General features: G+C 38.5%; 1 protein-coding gene across 1 annotated transcript in view; it reads right to left on the bottom strand.

The window, feature by feature from the left end:
- Positions 1-15,016, bottom strand: part of LOC139734826 (uncharacterized) — a 39,539-nt gene extending 24,523 nt beyond the window's left edge. Inside the window, exon 1 of the mRNA XM_071645611.1 lies at positions 14,868-15,016. Within this exon, the coding sequence (XP_071501712.1) occupies positions 14,868-15,016 (149 nt within the window). The remainder of the gene's footprint in view (positions 1-14,867) is intronic.
- Positions 15,017-16,132: the final 1,116 nt, after the last annotated feature.

Genomic DNA, 16,132 nt, shown 5'->3' with positions numbered 1-16,132 from the left:
GATTAGATTTAAGGACTAACAATTTAATACTGAGAATGATCCTTTCCCTCTCATATTGCCAACTCACGCATCTCTGCGAGTCTTGGCACAAAATGATTGTCATCTTATAGAATAAAACAGAAATAATAACAACAACCAAAAAGGAAAAATGAAAAAACTCCCGGCCTTGTCCTTCAAGCCGACTTTCTCCAGCTTCAGTTTGTGACCTGGATTACGACTGCACGTTTTTTCCCTTGGTTTTTAAGCATACTTTCCTGATATCTTTTTTGTTCTCCTTTTCGTTTGTTTGTTTATTTTTTGTATTGTATTGTCTTGAGTAACCAAATTTGGTAACGTTACGAGTTCGCACGCGTCCGTCATACTAATATACATTACAAATGATTCCTTTCAGGTGCATACGCGGGTATAGCCCCTCTAAATTCCGTGATGATCTGAATATCATGAAATACCAGATTACACTGATGATTATAGGATTTTAATCATCAAATATCGAGACTTGTATGTCGGTGTGTGTCCGTGTTATCGTGCTATACTTTAGTCTTGATGGTGATTTCCCGCAAATCTAAACACAGAAGCATGCATCGAGGCTTTAATTCATCCCTCTTATCTCGAACGGCAATTCTCGCAATGATTGTGAGTCAGAGTGTGAACCGATGATAAACGTTAATCGGCAAGCACGTGGACACAGACAGCAGCATTCTCAATTCGGCAACATCTCCGAATGAAATAATCGCTGACATCTAAAGCTTCCGTAACGATTGCCTCTGCGTGTTGACAGGAACTGTCCGAAGTGTCTCGACTGATCACCATTTCGATGATTTGTATCTGATCGAGCAGCTTGCGGATGCAATTTATATGTCATTCATGTCATTGGGAAAGGAACATAGCCAACTAGCTGACCGTTCAGTCATTCAGATATTTCTGCAGAGGGACATATTATTGTCCTTATACGTGTTTTTGATTGCTCACCATTCTCTCTGGTAATCACGCAGCAACAGGTGTTAAAAGCGTCTGCGTATGACAATACCAGAAACCGCAAAACTGCTTCTTTGGGTAATAAAGACAACAATATCTGAAGACCAGTCAGACACTGAAAATAGAAAACGAAAGCGGTTCCTTCTTGGCTGCTTTTGGCTTTGATGAATAGGCCTTGTGATGATTATGAGCGGAACTGCCTGTTTCCGGGGGAAAGGATGAACTCAGAAGAGTCACGTGGATTTGGTTATTGTCAATTGTCTTTGTCACGGATAAATCATTACAAACAAACAAACAAACAAACAAACAAATACACACGCTAATCAAAACGAAACGCTACATGACAGAACAACTTTTGACAGTAGACAAGACGAGTGATGATTGTGTTACCTCCTTAGGCGATTAAAGACCAATCAAGTGAAGAATGGTTTTGCATGTTCAAGATAGTGACTAAAGTTGGTGTTTCTTTCTATGATTCAGAGGTCAGGTTGCCTTAATGCTTCACGCGAATCAGAGTTCTGGCGTGAAAAAAACAAAACAACACGAACAACCCCCTTCTCGAACCACAGCATTAAAAGAAAAAAATGATACACACACATAGACAGCAAAGTTCACCTCGTGATAATCGTGATCATAATCCTAACAGTGCTGTGCATTGTCAATGACGTGTCATATTTCTGTGTGATTCCTCACGTTTTCGGTATAATGAGTCTCATCAGTTTTCCCCATTCAGTGACGTAATGACACAGCCGACGGACTAAGTTTTTAACATGTTTCAATGTATACGGAGAGTCATAGTAAGCGTGACTCTGGCGTTGTGGTTGCTGTAGTTTTTTTTTCTCTGCTGCTGCATTTAATCAAGTCTTGAAGTGAATGGCCAATCAATACAATGCATTATTATTAAAAAAAATCTTCGTTTCCATTGTATTTGTTTATGTTTATATCTCTCGGACAAGTTTACAGAGTTTCTGTAACCGTGTACTAGGGTCGAGCTTACGTATGATCATCGTTGCAAACATTACAATGCCATTCCCTTTTCTACAAGTTTTCGAGTATGACTCTGATAGCTTCCAAAAAACACTTGTGAATGTAACTACCTGGTGTATAAATGGTAATACATGTTATAAAATGGATTCAAGAATGTAGCCAATTGGAAGCGCTGAAATGAGTCACGTGTGCGTGCATTATTTTCTTACTATTAAAACATGCATGGCCTGACGTCACAATGTTTACACTAGCAGTGCGCACTCAATCAGTTGTTACAAGTGCGTCACGCGCTACTATACGCGCTGTCAATCCTGTAAACAACTTCTAGTTCGGGCTGCCAGCCGGCCTTTCTTGTGCATACATGTGGCGTACGTATACTCTTATACGTACAGTACTTCTATGTGCGGAATTTCCGAGTGCGACGTGCGTAAATGTTTGGGACGAACATCTTCGGACATCTTGACTTTTTGACTTGAGCGAGTGCTACATGTAGCTGACTGGTATTGATCGACAAAGGTAAGTGAAAAATTCGACCCATTTTATAAAACAAATAATGCACAGGATTATTTCGTGGCGTTAGTGGAGATGCAGCTCACTCTCGGGTATTTACAATGTAGTGCATGTTTCACAATTGTAAGTGCGCTACATCTCCACTAACGCACTCTATCCTGTGCATCATTTGTATATTAATGGTCAGGCTAGTGTAGTGGTGTGCCACTGATTCGGAGTGGCGTATCAATCGTGGTAGTGCATCATGAAGTGAGAACGTGGCGTCGAGTCGGATCAGCCCTCTGTCGGGTTGGAAAGGGGTGTGAGGGGCCTCCGATAAGGAGGAGGGAGTTACATCACCATGATTTTGTATCCTTTCCCCTCTGCTGCGTTCTTTTTAATCTATAAACGCAGATATCTTCAGCATAAATTCTGGCAGGCAAGAGGTAACAAAACACAGACGGAGAAGGTCTGGTGGAATTTCTCGTAACTGAATTTTTGAACAGTCAATGCAGATTGATATTGACACATGTTCTACATTTTCGACTGAAAGTCCTGCTCACAGGGCAGCATGACCAAGTATACGATATAAAAGAGACAGAGGGTATAGATTTTAGTTAGAGTTTGATCAATGAGGGGTAAAAGAGAAATACGCGCCAAAAAGTAGAGACGTTCGCTGATTTCTGTTCGACATTGCAGTCACTTAATTGACACAAAATAAATATAAAAATGGAGAGCTGGAAAGACAATAAATGTGAGACAAGTACATTTACATGCAGAAAAGACATAGAGAAAGGAAGACATCGTAAAGGTTTTGCTGTTGTTATTGTAATAAACATGAAAAGCAAACAAAAAATCTGACAACGAAAACTATGAGAGTTCTCGACGCAGAACGCAATGTTCATTTTATCTAACGTTAGCAGGTTTTACTCATTTAAAGGGTGTTTTTAAATCAATGTGTCGGGGATACATGTCTGAATGTATTACGTCTCACACCCCCTGGCTCCCATTATGTAACATTTTTAAACATATTTGTGTGTACGTATACCGGAATGCGCGCGCGCGTGTATGATTCACTCGGGCTATCTCCTGGCATCATATAGGTCTCTCGCTCTTTCTGTCCTGTCGTAATGAGTCATATTATCTAGCGTTGACATCATCTAGGACATCTATTCCCGCCAGACTGAAATATGTTTGAATAACCCCAAAGCCCCACTGACAGACGTCCCCTGGAATTAGCGAGCGAGAGACTTCAATGAGGCACAGTTCAAGGTATTATATAATGTATATATATATATATATATATATAGCAATAATAAAGTCACAACAGAGGAATGCAGGGAATGCATTAATAGCCAATCTCGATTTAATGAATAATCTTGATTTAATGGATTATTCATTAAATCAAGATTGGCTACTAATGCATTCCCTGCATTCCTCTGTTGTGACTTTATTATTGCTATTTCTAGTACTGTCAATACGCGGAACAACTACAATGTATATATGTATATATATATATATATATATATATAATACATACATACATTTCCATATTTACATTGATTATTATATTTTGATATATATAAAAGGGACTTGCTAATTCCACTTATATTCGTTGGTCGTATACTAGCTATAGTAATTCAATATTCAGATATGATGTATAAGCAGTATTCTAAATGTATCCTTAATATTTGTTCTGTCCACCAGTTATCATTATAATTACTGTGTATATCATGTATGAATATTGTGGGTTTTTTGTTCAAGAAGTTGTGCTATTACTTTAGATGTTATAAGAGAATACATGTATGTGGTAATTCTCTATAAATGTAAATTGAGCTGAGTTTAGTTTAGTTTGGATTTGAGTGAAGTATGATTGGGTAGGGCATTACCCAACATGATAGAACATTACCTAACATGAAAAAAGGTGAGAGGGCACAATAAAGAGAATAATGATGATTATAAAGAAACTGGCGATATGTTATTTGGAATTTCCAATGCCCCCAATTAAAATTTTACCGTGCCTATTTGTCTTGAACGCTAAAAGTATATCTTACACAGCTAGGCATATTGTAACATAACATGATTGTACGTGTCTGTGACAATAAAAGGCAGATCTCATTTTACTGTACCATGTGACAAATACTTTCATTGCTAAAGACGCTTTTGTTCTTGTTGTCTGTTTGCTTGTTGTTGCTCCCTTCCTCCCTCTTTGTTCAACTCACCAGACACGCCCACACAAATTGTTCCTAGAATAATCCATGCCATTTTGAAGTCTAGATAGGATATCCCCATTGCTTAACAGGCTCGGGCATGAGAATCCACAAATTTCCCGGATATCCCCCCAAGTTGTGTCCGTTTGACAGACCAGTGGCCTCCCATACCCCCAACAGAATTTGCAGGAGATGCGACATTTTTGCACTTAAAAAAGATGAGATTTATTACAAACTATACTAACAAGTACATAGCTCAGTCCATCAGACCTATCGGTCCAACAACAACAATAACAACAGCAACAACAACAACAACAACAACAAAACGATGTCATCAATGAACAGAAAGAGGAGAAGAAAAAGAACAGAAAAGTGGAGCATACCTGGATGACTAAGCTAGTAGGATCATAGATGGCCACAATCACGATAACTCCACCTTTTTTAGTTTGAGGCTGTAACATTTAGTCATTGTCTGTCACTGTCACTTTTGATAGTTGATGCAGTCATGCCATATTGCAGTGCTTTTGTATTTGTATTTTCGTTTTTATATTCTCTCCTGTCCTGTTTGGGCTGTTTTGAATTACTTGAATTTTTCATTTTGTTATTAAGAGAGTATCAAGTTTTTGGGTGGACTGTTTCAGATCCGTCATCAGTGTACAAGCATTGCTTTTCAGCGTACCCCTAATTCTTGGTTTCTGAAATCATGGATAACTTGACAGGGTTTGAAACTATGTATGCATGCATTCACTACCTCTAATTGTTATCATACAGCTAAAGATTGCGTACTCAAGATTATTTATAATACTCTTATATTGATGGTGTCATGCTCTGTTGAAGAAAAACAATAAAAAGTACATAAATCTAATAAAAAAAGTAATGGCGTGAAAGAGATTCTCGATGAACCGATATGCAGATTTTTTTTTTTCACCACGACATAAAAAAACAGTTCCTACGTTTTTCTTGTTCTAACTGCTCTCTCTCGATGTTGTTGTTGTTGTTGTTGCTGTTGTTGTTGTTGTTGTTGTTGTTGTTGTAAGAGGGAAGGAAATGTTCTCGTGAGATACAGAGAGAAACAAAGAAAAAAAAAGAAGAAGAAGAGAGGGACAGAGAGAAAGGAGAGAGAAACTAAAACTCAGAGTGAACGAGACTAGATCGTATTGAGATCAGTTTATTTCTGACTTTGTTGACAAGACGTGCCATCAAACTTGATTTTGGACTTAGATAAACGCAAGCGAAAGGAAAGGGAAAGTATTTGGTCGAATGTCCTGAGTGCGTGCTTTCCCCCTTACTGTTCCCTAAAGAGTGGCTCGCAATAGATCGCAAATCAAAGTCAAGAATAACACCCCTGTCCAGAAACAAATATTGTTTTTTCCTTCTATCTTTGTGGTTTACTGCCGTTTTTGGTTCCTGTGGTAACCACATCAATCCCTCGACCTTAATGTCATTGACACGATAGGAAACATTAGCGTCAGATGAAGTGTGAGGAAAAGTTTTGAACACTTAGTCATAGTGTCGCTCGTTGAATTTTTTAACAAAGAACAATCAAAATGGTCTTTTTTTGCGTCGTCTTGTTTTTATTTCACTACATGGACAGCCAAAGGGTACATCGTCCCGTATGAATTCGCCGTGACGGAGTGATTACATCGAGAGGTGCGGTGTCAACACACCTACTTGTGATGGGTATATCATCTAAAATATATCATCTCTTCCGTTGTGGAGAGAGAAATAGACCCAGAACACGTGTGCGCACGCTTGTTTGAACTTCGCTATGAGATAGATCTGTGGCGCTCTTTGTAATATAGGCAGTGCAGTGCAACTCTCGTGAGGTTGGATGTGCTTTCCACTCCCACATCTTCCGTAGATGGGAAGAGAGACTATACAATAAACCCAACGAAATTGGATTGGTCAATGTAGATGGATTTTAACTTTGGTATACCGTCTTCTTCACGTCCAGCGAACGAAGTTAGTTAAGATACATGCAACCACCATATCTTTCATGTTCAGAGGTAAAGGTTCCATGACCAATGTCCTTCATCGCGATTTCAAAGTTATTCTTGAATCCTCCTGCTCCCCCCCCCCCCCCAGGGCATAAGTAACCATGGGACCTTTTTTTTTTTGGCGACTTATCTTTCCAACAGGAAGTTGAACATGACAAGGCTTGTATGTCCCAATTTCACGGGAAAACCCATTGTTGTCTCTCTCTGTCATTACAAATTACATTTGCAACACTCCAGTATGCCCCCCCCCCCAAAAAAATACAATCGGATTTTCCACAACAATGACTAAAAAAAAAAATCAATATAAATGCTATTGCAAGGTATGAAACTATAGGTTATTACCTACATCTTACAGAAAACATCATCCGATTAATTTCAGAGGTCAAAGAGAAAATGAGGAACTTTATAGAGCATGTCAAGAATCCGTCCCCCTCCAAGTTTTGTAAATTGTGTTCACAGTTCCAAGAGCACCAAAGTGCTGAACTTGGAAGAAGAGAGCCCATGACATGCTTTCCACATTTTTCTCTGTGACCACTTAACCAAATTGAATGGGGTTGCCTGCAAAATGGACGTAAGAAGTTATAGTTTCATTCCCTGAAATTGCATTCAGATTGTTAAATGATTTTGAAAGTAATCAATGCGGGAATCCTATTGTACTTCTTTTTTTTTTTTGGGGGGGGGGGGGGGGATACTGTATATACCCTGTGTTTTATTCCACTTTATCAACTCCTTTTCCCTCGTTCGTATGTCAAAGAAGTGCCATCGCCCTTTTTAACATAGTTTAAGTGCCAGGATATTTCTGGCTCCCTCCCAAAAGAGGATTTATCCATCGCCCAAGTGACATACTGTACAAGGTCGTTAATTGTTCTATTCGTCGTTGAAATACAGTAACTTAACGCCCTTATCATTCTCGACCGACGTCATAATGATTATAGTGAGTAGGTGGGGGGGGGGGGAGTGGGAGAGTTGAATTACCGCAAGGTGTGGACGTGGAACTCAATTAACTTCCTACAGAAAGTATTGCCGGCGACTACGTGCTTGTATTTTCTCTTTTACCTTAATTAATACCCACTAACCCATTTGATTCCTTGGAATTAATGTTACACGGATTTGCGTAGGATCATGCATGATGAACCCGTCAGTTTAGGTTCCAAGGTTGCTGCAGCATTGATGAACCACATGCGACTATTCGGTGGAAAACGCCCAAAATGGTGCACTCCAACACGAGCGCGGAGGATTAGACGATAAGCTGTATGCGGTGTGTGCATAGCGTACAAAAAAATGTTACAATAACTGTTTTAATCCTATGTCACAAAGAGTATTCCCTATCTATCTATCTATCTATCTATCTATCTATCTATACATCCATCCATCTATCCATCTACCTATCTTTCTATCTATCTATCTATCTATCTATCTATCTATCTTCCCTTCTCTCTTGTTACATATTTCAATCCATCAATTCAACAGCTTTGAATGTTTAATGAAAATAAAAGTCTGAATATTGAAAATGTTTTTTGCATAACTTTGTTCATATTGATTACTATTCTGTATGTTTAGAAATAGCGAGAAGTACCTATGGATCAAATGATCAAAAACCATTATGCAAACTTTAATTGTGAAGAAATGATGTTCTCCATCTTTGTCAAGGAATGGTAACTCAAAATATCGTTACAGCATTCCTCGAGGAATTACGCACTTTATTCCGCATTAATACTCCATAATTTGAGTGATCAGTACAATATTATGACTTCAGAGAACCGATTAATGAGCTCCAGGCGACAATTTAACAGAGAAGGTGACGGATTTCTTAATGCGTGCCCGAGTATGAGTGTGTTTTCTTTTAAAGTAACAAAAACTGTTATCATCGCGGGAGGAAATATTAACAAAGAGACGGTTTTCACGCGGCGTCTGCTAGAAACGTAACTTCTGTCATCAATCGCTTCCTCCCCTATCAAAAATAGAACACACTAATAAGCCTCAACGATGATGCAAGTCCGCCGCGTATCCTCCGCTTATATTCGCTGTGCATCATAAATCGCTCGTTATTGTTGGCAAAAAATTGGGGGGGGGGGATATCAAAAAGAAAATGAAATGAATATAACGGGCTCCCTAAAGTTTCGCTGCATATGCATTCAATTATCTCTGTATGTGAGTGTGTTTGTGTGTGTTGTCTTGCTTCACTACATCTTTCCTTTCCTCGACTGCTCTTTTTTTCCCTTTAATTTTATATTTTCGTGAAAACGCTTTAATATTCTGTAGTTTCTAATCTTCCTGAAAATGTTTTCGCCCTGTTTTCACCTTGTGTCGTGGCTTGCGTGCGTGATAACTCGAATTCGTATCAAAAGTTACCTACGTGACTACCCCTGTTTCCTGCTGATTAATCATTTCAACCCTAAGTGGAATTGAAGAATTTGCCGCATTACAGCACTTCTGGTATAATTATTATCTGATAAATTATCTGATATAAGTGAAGAATTCTGATTCTTAACAAATTACAATGAGCAAAGATACAGAGCAGTGCACGTTTTGAATGCCTGCTTCATAAAGCGATTCTCATCTCACGCACCCCCCCCCCTCCACCTGCCATACGTTGGGCCTTGGTTTTCTATATAATGTGAATGATGGGCTAAAATGTTCGTCACATACAACAGAAATAATCTCTCAGGAAATTTTGGAATTTTCTCATCCGTTATGACCCTAGTGTTTCAACGACATGGACTACACACACGTTTCAACTTATGTGCGAGACAACATCTTCTCATAAGATGTTTCCTCACCTACCACTGGCAAATTATGTTCCGTTAGCAACAAGTACATCGGTTTGCTGCGGCCATACAGGTTATGTCAGTCATAGTTGGTGGACGTTGAAGAAAAGGATCACAATAAAAGCGTCGCGCACCACACCGATAACCATGTTATCACTCCAAGGCGGACGAACCCCCTAAACTTATTAACGCGTCGCAAAATATTGCCGGACATGGCTGCTCGCTCAGTATTACAACGTGTGTAGACGAAAACCCCTCTTGGTAACAGAAGGTAATTTGGTAAATTGTGTCAATTAGCCGGCATCCACTCTTGTGCATTGGTGTTTGTGGTATCTTGGAGAGAGCAATGGATTTCTTCCTCTTTTGAGGAGAGAGATGGAGAGATGGGGGGGGGGGGGGGAAGGAGGGAAGTTTTAAGGCCAAGGGGCGTTGCTCTATACTATCACTTGAGGTATGTTAATAAATGTCATAATTAGTTAGTCGCAAACACACATCGTGCCGCGACGTTTTACAAGGAGCATATGCTTCCAAAAACGTCAATCCTTATATATATATATATATATATATATATATATATATATATATATATCACAAACATTTTTTTTCGTATACGTTCAAACCTTTTCATTTCACCTGATCATGCAATAAGAAATGTTTATGCCGTTATACTACAAGTAATATGATATAATGTCATATAATATAATATAATATAATATGATATAATATCATAAATGTAATAGTATATACAAGTATATAACCAATAAGCCTTGCCCTTACTAGTGGTGCATGCTGTCAGGGCCGGACTTGAGCCCTAGCCTTCGCGATGCTCCTTGGTGTTATGTACTGAGCTATGTACTGTATATGCAATGATATAGTTTTGACAACTAATCATGCACAAACACGTAATTCATTGTTAACGAGTACCTTGAAGAATTATAATCATGATAAAGTATGTGCCAGTGTGTGAAAATATGTGCTATGTACTCGGGCCAAAATGACGATTTTTTTTTTCTCTCTTTACGAGTTTCTTATTTCTATCTCTCTATTGCTGGTGTGGTAGGAGGAAGTGATGTTACAATATTATCCTACAAATTTAGGAGCTACACTAGATTTCACACTTTATGATTACCACTGGTACTTATAATAATCTTTATATAAAACAGACATTTCTACTACTCTTGACTGGTGATAACAGCTTATGACTTATGAAGTTTAGAAAGTTTTATATATATATATTATCATTATCATTCATGATGTATACGAATAACGCATTCCAAAGACGTTCCCATCCTACGGTGTCTCTTTATAGTTATAGTTGATAAGGTCTCAAAAGAGAACAAAGCAATCAATACATTTTGTAAAAATCAACATTAAGTTCCCCAATCCATGTAAAATCCATGTAAAAATCAATATGTGTGTGTGTGTGAGTGTGTGTGTGTGTGTGTGTGTGCGTGTGTTTTAAGATAAAGATAACGGGCCTCAAGTGCCCAGTCAATCCTTCAGTGGCCGCATACGGCAGGTGGCCGCTATAGACATGTGGCCGCTAAGGCAGGTTTGACTGTATAGTTATTAAAGGTACTGTTTGCCATTGGGAGTAGTGATGTAGAAAATGTTCAAGATATCACATTTGATGCATATGTGTAGGCCAGTTGTATCACAAAACATCCTACCACGCAAAGATTTAGCAATAAAGCTTAGAATATAAGGAGATATTGCTATTTTTCTCAATAAACCATAAATTTAGACGGTTTAGTTTAGAAACATTTTTATTATATCCATTGTTCAAATTTTGTATATTTAACAATACTTAACATTAATCATACTGATTCAATTTTTTACATAGGTTGTTTCTACTCCTAACTCACATTTTAGAACTAATTTGAAGCACTAAAGCTGTGTTTTTGTTTCATCTGCAAATGGTAAATAATGCCTTTAAGGCCACAAAAGGAAAAAAAGCACTCAAAAATATGAAAAATGAATAGGTAGCTTCCAATTCCTACTTTGTTATCCATGTTAAGATCAGTATTTTGTTCTATTTGTTAACAAAGATAAAGGACATTAAGTGCCAAGTCAGTCCTTGTGGAGAAGGACATACAAGCATAAACAACTCTTTTTAAGTTAATGATGCTTTAACTGAAAGAGAGGGCGATGACTTGATACCATTTTGAGCAGGCCTAAGTTTGTAACAGGGCAGCACATAATATTTAGAATTATCAGGGTCATTATGAAAACTAAAGAGAACAAAGCGATCAAAAAATGAAAAAGCAGTTGGTAGTCTTCCAGTCTTGTTTTGTAATCAAAGTAAAAAAAAAAAATCATGTGGTTTTCTTTTAAATATATAGTTATATAGATAAAGATAAAGTGCACCAAGTGCCAAGTCAGTCCTTGGAGAAAAAGAATAAGCAAACATAGAACACTCTCTTTACGTTAATGATGCTATAATTATTTTAACCGGACGAAAGGGCGATGACTTGGTACAGTTTGAGCCGACCTAAATTTGTAGCAGGGCAGTCATTTAATAGTTAAAGAAATCAAGGTCGCAAATGAAAAATATAGAGAACAAAGCAATCAAAATTTTTTTTCAAAAAAATCAATTGGTAGTCTCCCAATCTTATTGTGTAATCCAAGTAAAAAGCATGTGCTTTTTTCATACACATATAAAGGACATCAAGTGCCAAGTGAGTCCTCGGAGAAAAAGGACAAACCAGCACAGATACACTCTCATTGGTCTAATGATGTTATGGCTTAACTGGAAGAAAGGGCGATGACTTAATACCATTTTGAGCAGACCTTAATTTGTTACAGCGTATACGAATAATGGGGTTGCTTGACTTCTCTATTTCACGGTATACTGTATATTCAATAGGAGCTGCAGTGGACGTAGCGTTAGTTCACTCTAAAGGATTTCATTGCCAAGTTTTCGACCTTTTTTACGAGTCTTCTTCATAAGGCGTCGGGAAAGTGTAGAGCTGACTAGTGCGGGTTCGTGTTTTTTTTTTTAATCTGTGGAGTGATATGTATATAATATTATACACATAGGCCTATACATACTTATCCAGGTCACAAAAGAGAACAGAGCAACCATAAATGAGAAATCAACACGAAGTCCCCCTGTCCTATTCTACAATCGATGTAGAAACCAATGTTGTTGTCAAGTTGCCAAGTTAGTCCTTGGAAAAAAAAAAAGACATACAAGCATAGAAAGACTCTCATTAGGGTAATGATGTTATATTTTGACTGGAAGAAAGGACGATGACTTGATAATGGATTTGAGCAGATCTAAATGTGTAACAGCGCATCAGTGTCAGTTGAAAACATGTTCCGCAACCTTGAACTAAGAGCATGACTTTCACGGTGTTTCATGTACAGTCGGGTTGTGATCCGTGCCTGTGTGTGAAAGTCTGTATGTGCTCAGACTAAAATGAGACATTTTCCTTTTCGGTTGCTGTTGTTCTTTTTTCTCTCTCTTGCTTATTTATGGGGACGTGATGTTACAATTATCCGACAAACCAAAGAGTATTAGACTTTGGACTTCATGCTTTGAATACTGATAAAATAATCTGTATAGAAACACAGACTATAGCTACTTTTGCGACTCTGGGCTGATAACAGCAGCTGAAAACTTTGAAGTTTAGAAAGCTTTTTTTTCCAATATCATTATAAATGAGCAGGTAGGCCTACACGAATGATGCAATTGTTTCTATCGCACAGTTTTATACAGATTTATAGTTATCGATGTCACAAAAAGAACAAAGCAATAAAAAAACTGAAAATCATTAGGCATTGTTTCCCAGTCTTATTTAGTAATCCATGAAAACAAAAATGAATATTTTTTTCTTACTAAACAGAAAATACATAATCAAGTGCCTATTAAGTCAGTGCTTGGGGGGGGGGGGGGAGACAAATAAACATAGATGAACTCTCATTAGGATTAATAATGCTATTGTTTCAACTGAAAGAAAGGACGACGAATCAATACCACTAGTGTCAATCTAAATCTGTTACAGCTCATACGAATAAAACGGTTGCTTGAACAATGTTGAAGTTTCTATTCCACGGTCTATAATACAACAGACGGAGCCAGCGAACGTAGCGTTAGTTCACTCTAAAAGATTTCAATGCCAAGCTTTCGACCTCTTGAGGAGTCTTCTTCATATCTTGCTTAAGGCGTCGGGAAAGTGAAGAGCTTACCAATGTATTTCTTTTTTAAATGTCCGCCTAGTTATATAATATCGTATAAACATATACTTCTCAAGGTCACAAAAGAGAACAGAGCAATCAAAGATACAAAAAAAAAAATAATCAACATAGTAGCCTCCCTGTTTATTTTCTAATCCATGTAAAAATCAATGCTTTTTAACAACGATAGAGGACATCGGTGACCAAGTCAGTCCTTGAAAAGAAAAGGACATACAAGCATAGAAAAACTCTCATAAGGCCAATGATGTTACATTTTAACTGAAAGAAAGGGCGATGACTTTAAACCATTTGAGCAGACCTAAATTTGGAACAGCGCAGTGACAGTTGAAAGCATGTTCCGCAACCTTCAACGAAGAGCATGAATTCCTCCAGGTATAGTCCGGGCCATGAGCCTCGGCGACATCACGGGACAAGAGAATTACATTCAGGGACACGGGGAATTAGCGCATCATTTCCTCATTTGCTATTACATACCATTAATGAGATACATGAACAGAAAATTCATGTCCCTCTTGCCAAAGGCATAATTTCTCAACGTAAAGGCCATTGTCATTAACCTCTGATCCCTTCCATAAGAGTATAAATATCGATCGCCATAATTTTATTGGGATGAGAATAATGTGGTGTCCTCGATCATTCTAAACTACAACCTTTTTTTAGGGGAAGGGGGGTGGGTTCTGTCACCAAGACAATGTGGACGGACGCGATCATTAATGTTGTGATGTTTACCCTTCGCGCAAGGATCGTGTTTACTGTTTCATGTTTGCATTTAAGTTGCAGTAGAGCTTTGATCATGCTGCCTTACAAGCTAGGTAGTCATCGATCATTATCTCTTCAGGCAGGACTTCTGTGTTTCGAGTTTGTTTGTTTGTTTGTTTGTTTGTTTGTTTGTTTGTTTGTTTGTTTGTTTGGCTTTTGTTTTTGTTGCTATTTTGTGTCTATTCAAGCACCCTGAGTCCTGGTTATTGCCGCTTTCGAATGACAGAATGATACTGTATCCAATTACCAAAAAGCTGCAATATTAGTGAAGGTTGTTTACATAAGTTTATCATGCTTTATTAAGCAGTATCTGCACATTCTCATTCTGTCAAGAAGACATACGAAAGAAAAACAAATGGGGTAAGAGTAGATTCCATGTAATTTCACACGGTGTGTAGGAATACATGGGACTGTACGTTATTGTATAATGACGTGCTGTCTACAGATATGACATGGTACGGAGGCATGCTGATGAACGTTACCTTGTTACCCTTGAGCAAACATTATCTCCATGAGGTTCCACGTTATTTTGGGACATCGCGCTGCCCATACCGAACGCAAGTATAAATATATAACACGCCAGGAGTCGAAAGGTCCTAATATGGCCGTAGCACAATATTACTCGTTCCATGTTTGCCGGGTTGTTTTCTCTTGGTCCAATCATCATCACGTTCACAGAGTACTGAAGGATTAATCGTCACTCAATCCACTTTATTCAAAAGTTGCTCCTGCATTATCATCCGAATAATGATAAAAGGTCAGCTTTATCCTCAATGATCTTAGGACGCCTGGACGATTGTAGAACGGGCATTTCTCCGTAAGCAATTCCGAAAGCAGCTCAATCCATGTCCGTTGTCAAACTCGTGATATCTCAGCTAGCTATAACACCGCCTCGAAGCAGTCCATTTTGGAATGAGGAGTTTTTGCGGAGAGGGTGATGATCATGTTCTGAATGCAGAGCGCACCGAGTTAGGAAAGTCAATGAAGGAGTCGCGGCAGGTTCTTGCAGACAACAACCGTACCACCGAAGTCCTCCTTGATATGCCGAACTTGAGCGGAGAGACACAAGTCTAGCCCAGAGTGTATTGTAGGACGCCCTCTCTTGACAGTATATGATCACTCATTCTGTATTACAATCTACGTACCATAACTGTATGCTACGCAGTTTGAGCACTGCGAAAGAAGCGGTAAACTTGTACGCGTTTTTAAATAGCTGGATTGCTTGCGGGGGCCGCCTCTAGCTTCTTTACACGGCTGCGAAACAGACGAGAACAAACCATCGAGGCATCTGTCAGTGCGCAGCTCGCTCCCTGGCTGTCTGCTGGATGGGGCCCCGTCCTAGAGCTTAGGAGAGCGGCAGATTAACCTCATATTAGGTCAAAAAGATGAATCGCTTTCGCTCCAAATCGAGATTACAACACTTTTCCGTCGATGCATACCCCAACCTGATTACGCTAACGTTATCCGTACGTACACGTGACAGCAACGCTACATGATTATAATGTGTTTGACTTGGGGTGGAACGATATATGTTCATTTCATTTCAATTCAATTCGATTCAGTCCAATTCAATTCAATTCAATTCAATTCAATTCAATTCAATTCAATCCAATTGTGCTTTATTTCCATCCAACAGAAAGGAAATACAAATACAAAGTATACATTCCTGTAAACAGTTTGTCAGCAATACAGATCATAAGGTTTAATACAGAAAGACAGAATAGAAATAATGCATGCTTTGCAATGG

This window comes from Diadema antillarum, unplaced genomic scaffold (assembly GCF_040938485.1).
Source record: "Diadema antillarum isolate AM-2024a unplaced genomic scaffold, OU_Dant_1.0 seq00000549_RagTag, whole genome shotgun sequence".
Classification (NCBI taxonomy): Eukaryota; Metazoa; Echinodermata; class Echinoidea; order Diadematoida; family Diadematidae; genus Diadema; species Diadema antillarum.
Note: the sequence above shows the minus strand (reverse complement) of the source record. Positions and strands in the feature narration are given on the sequence as shown.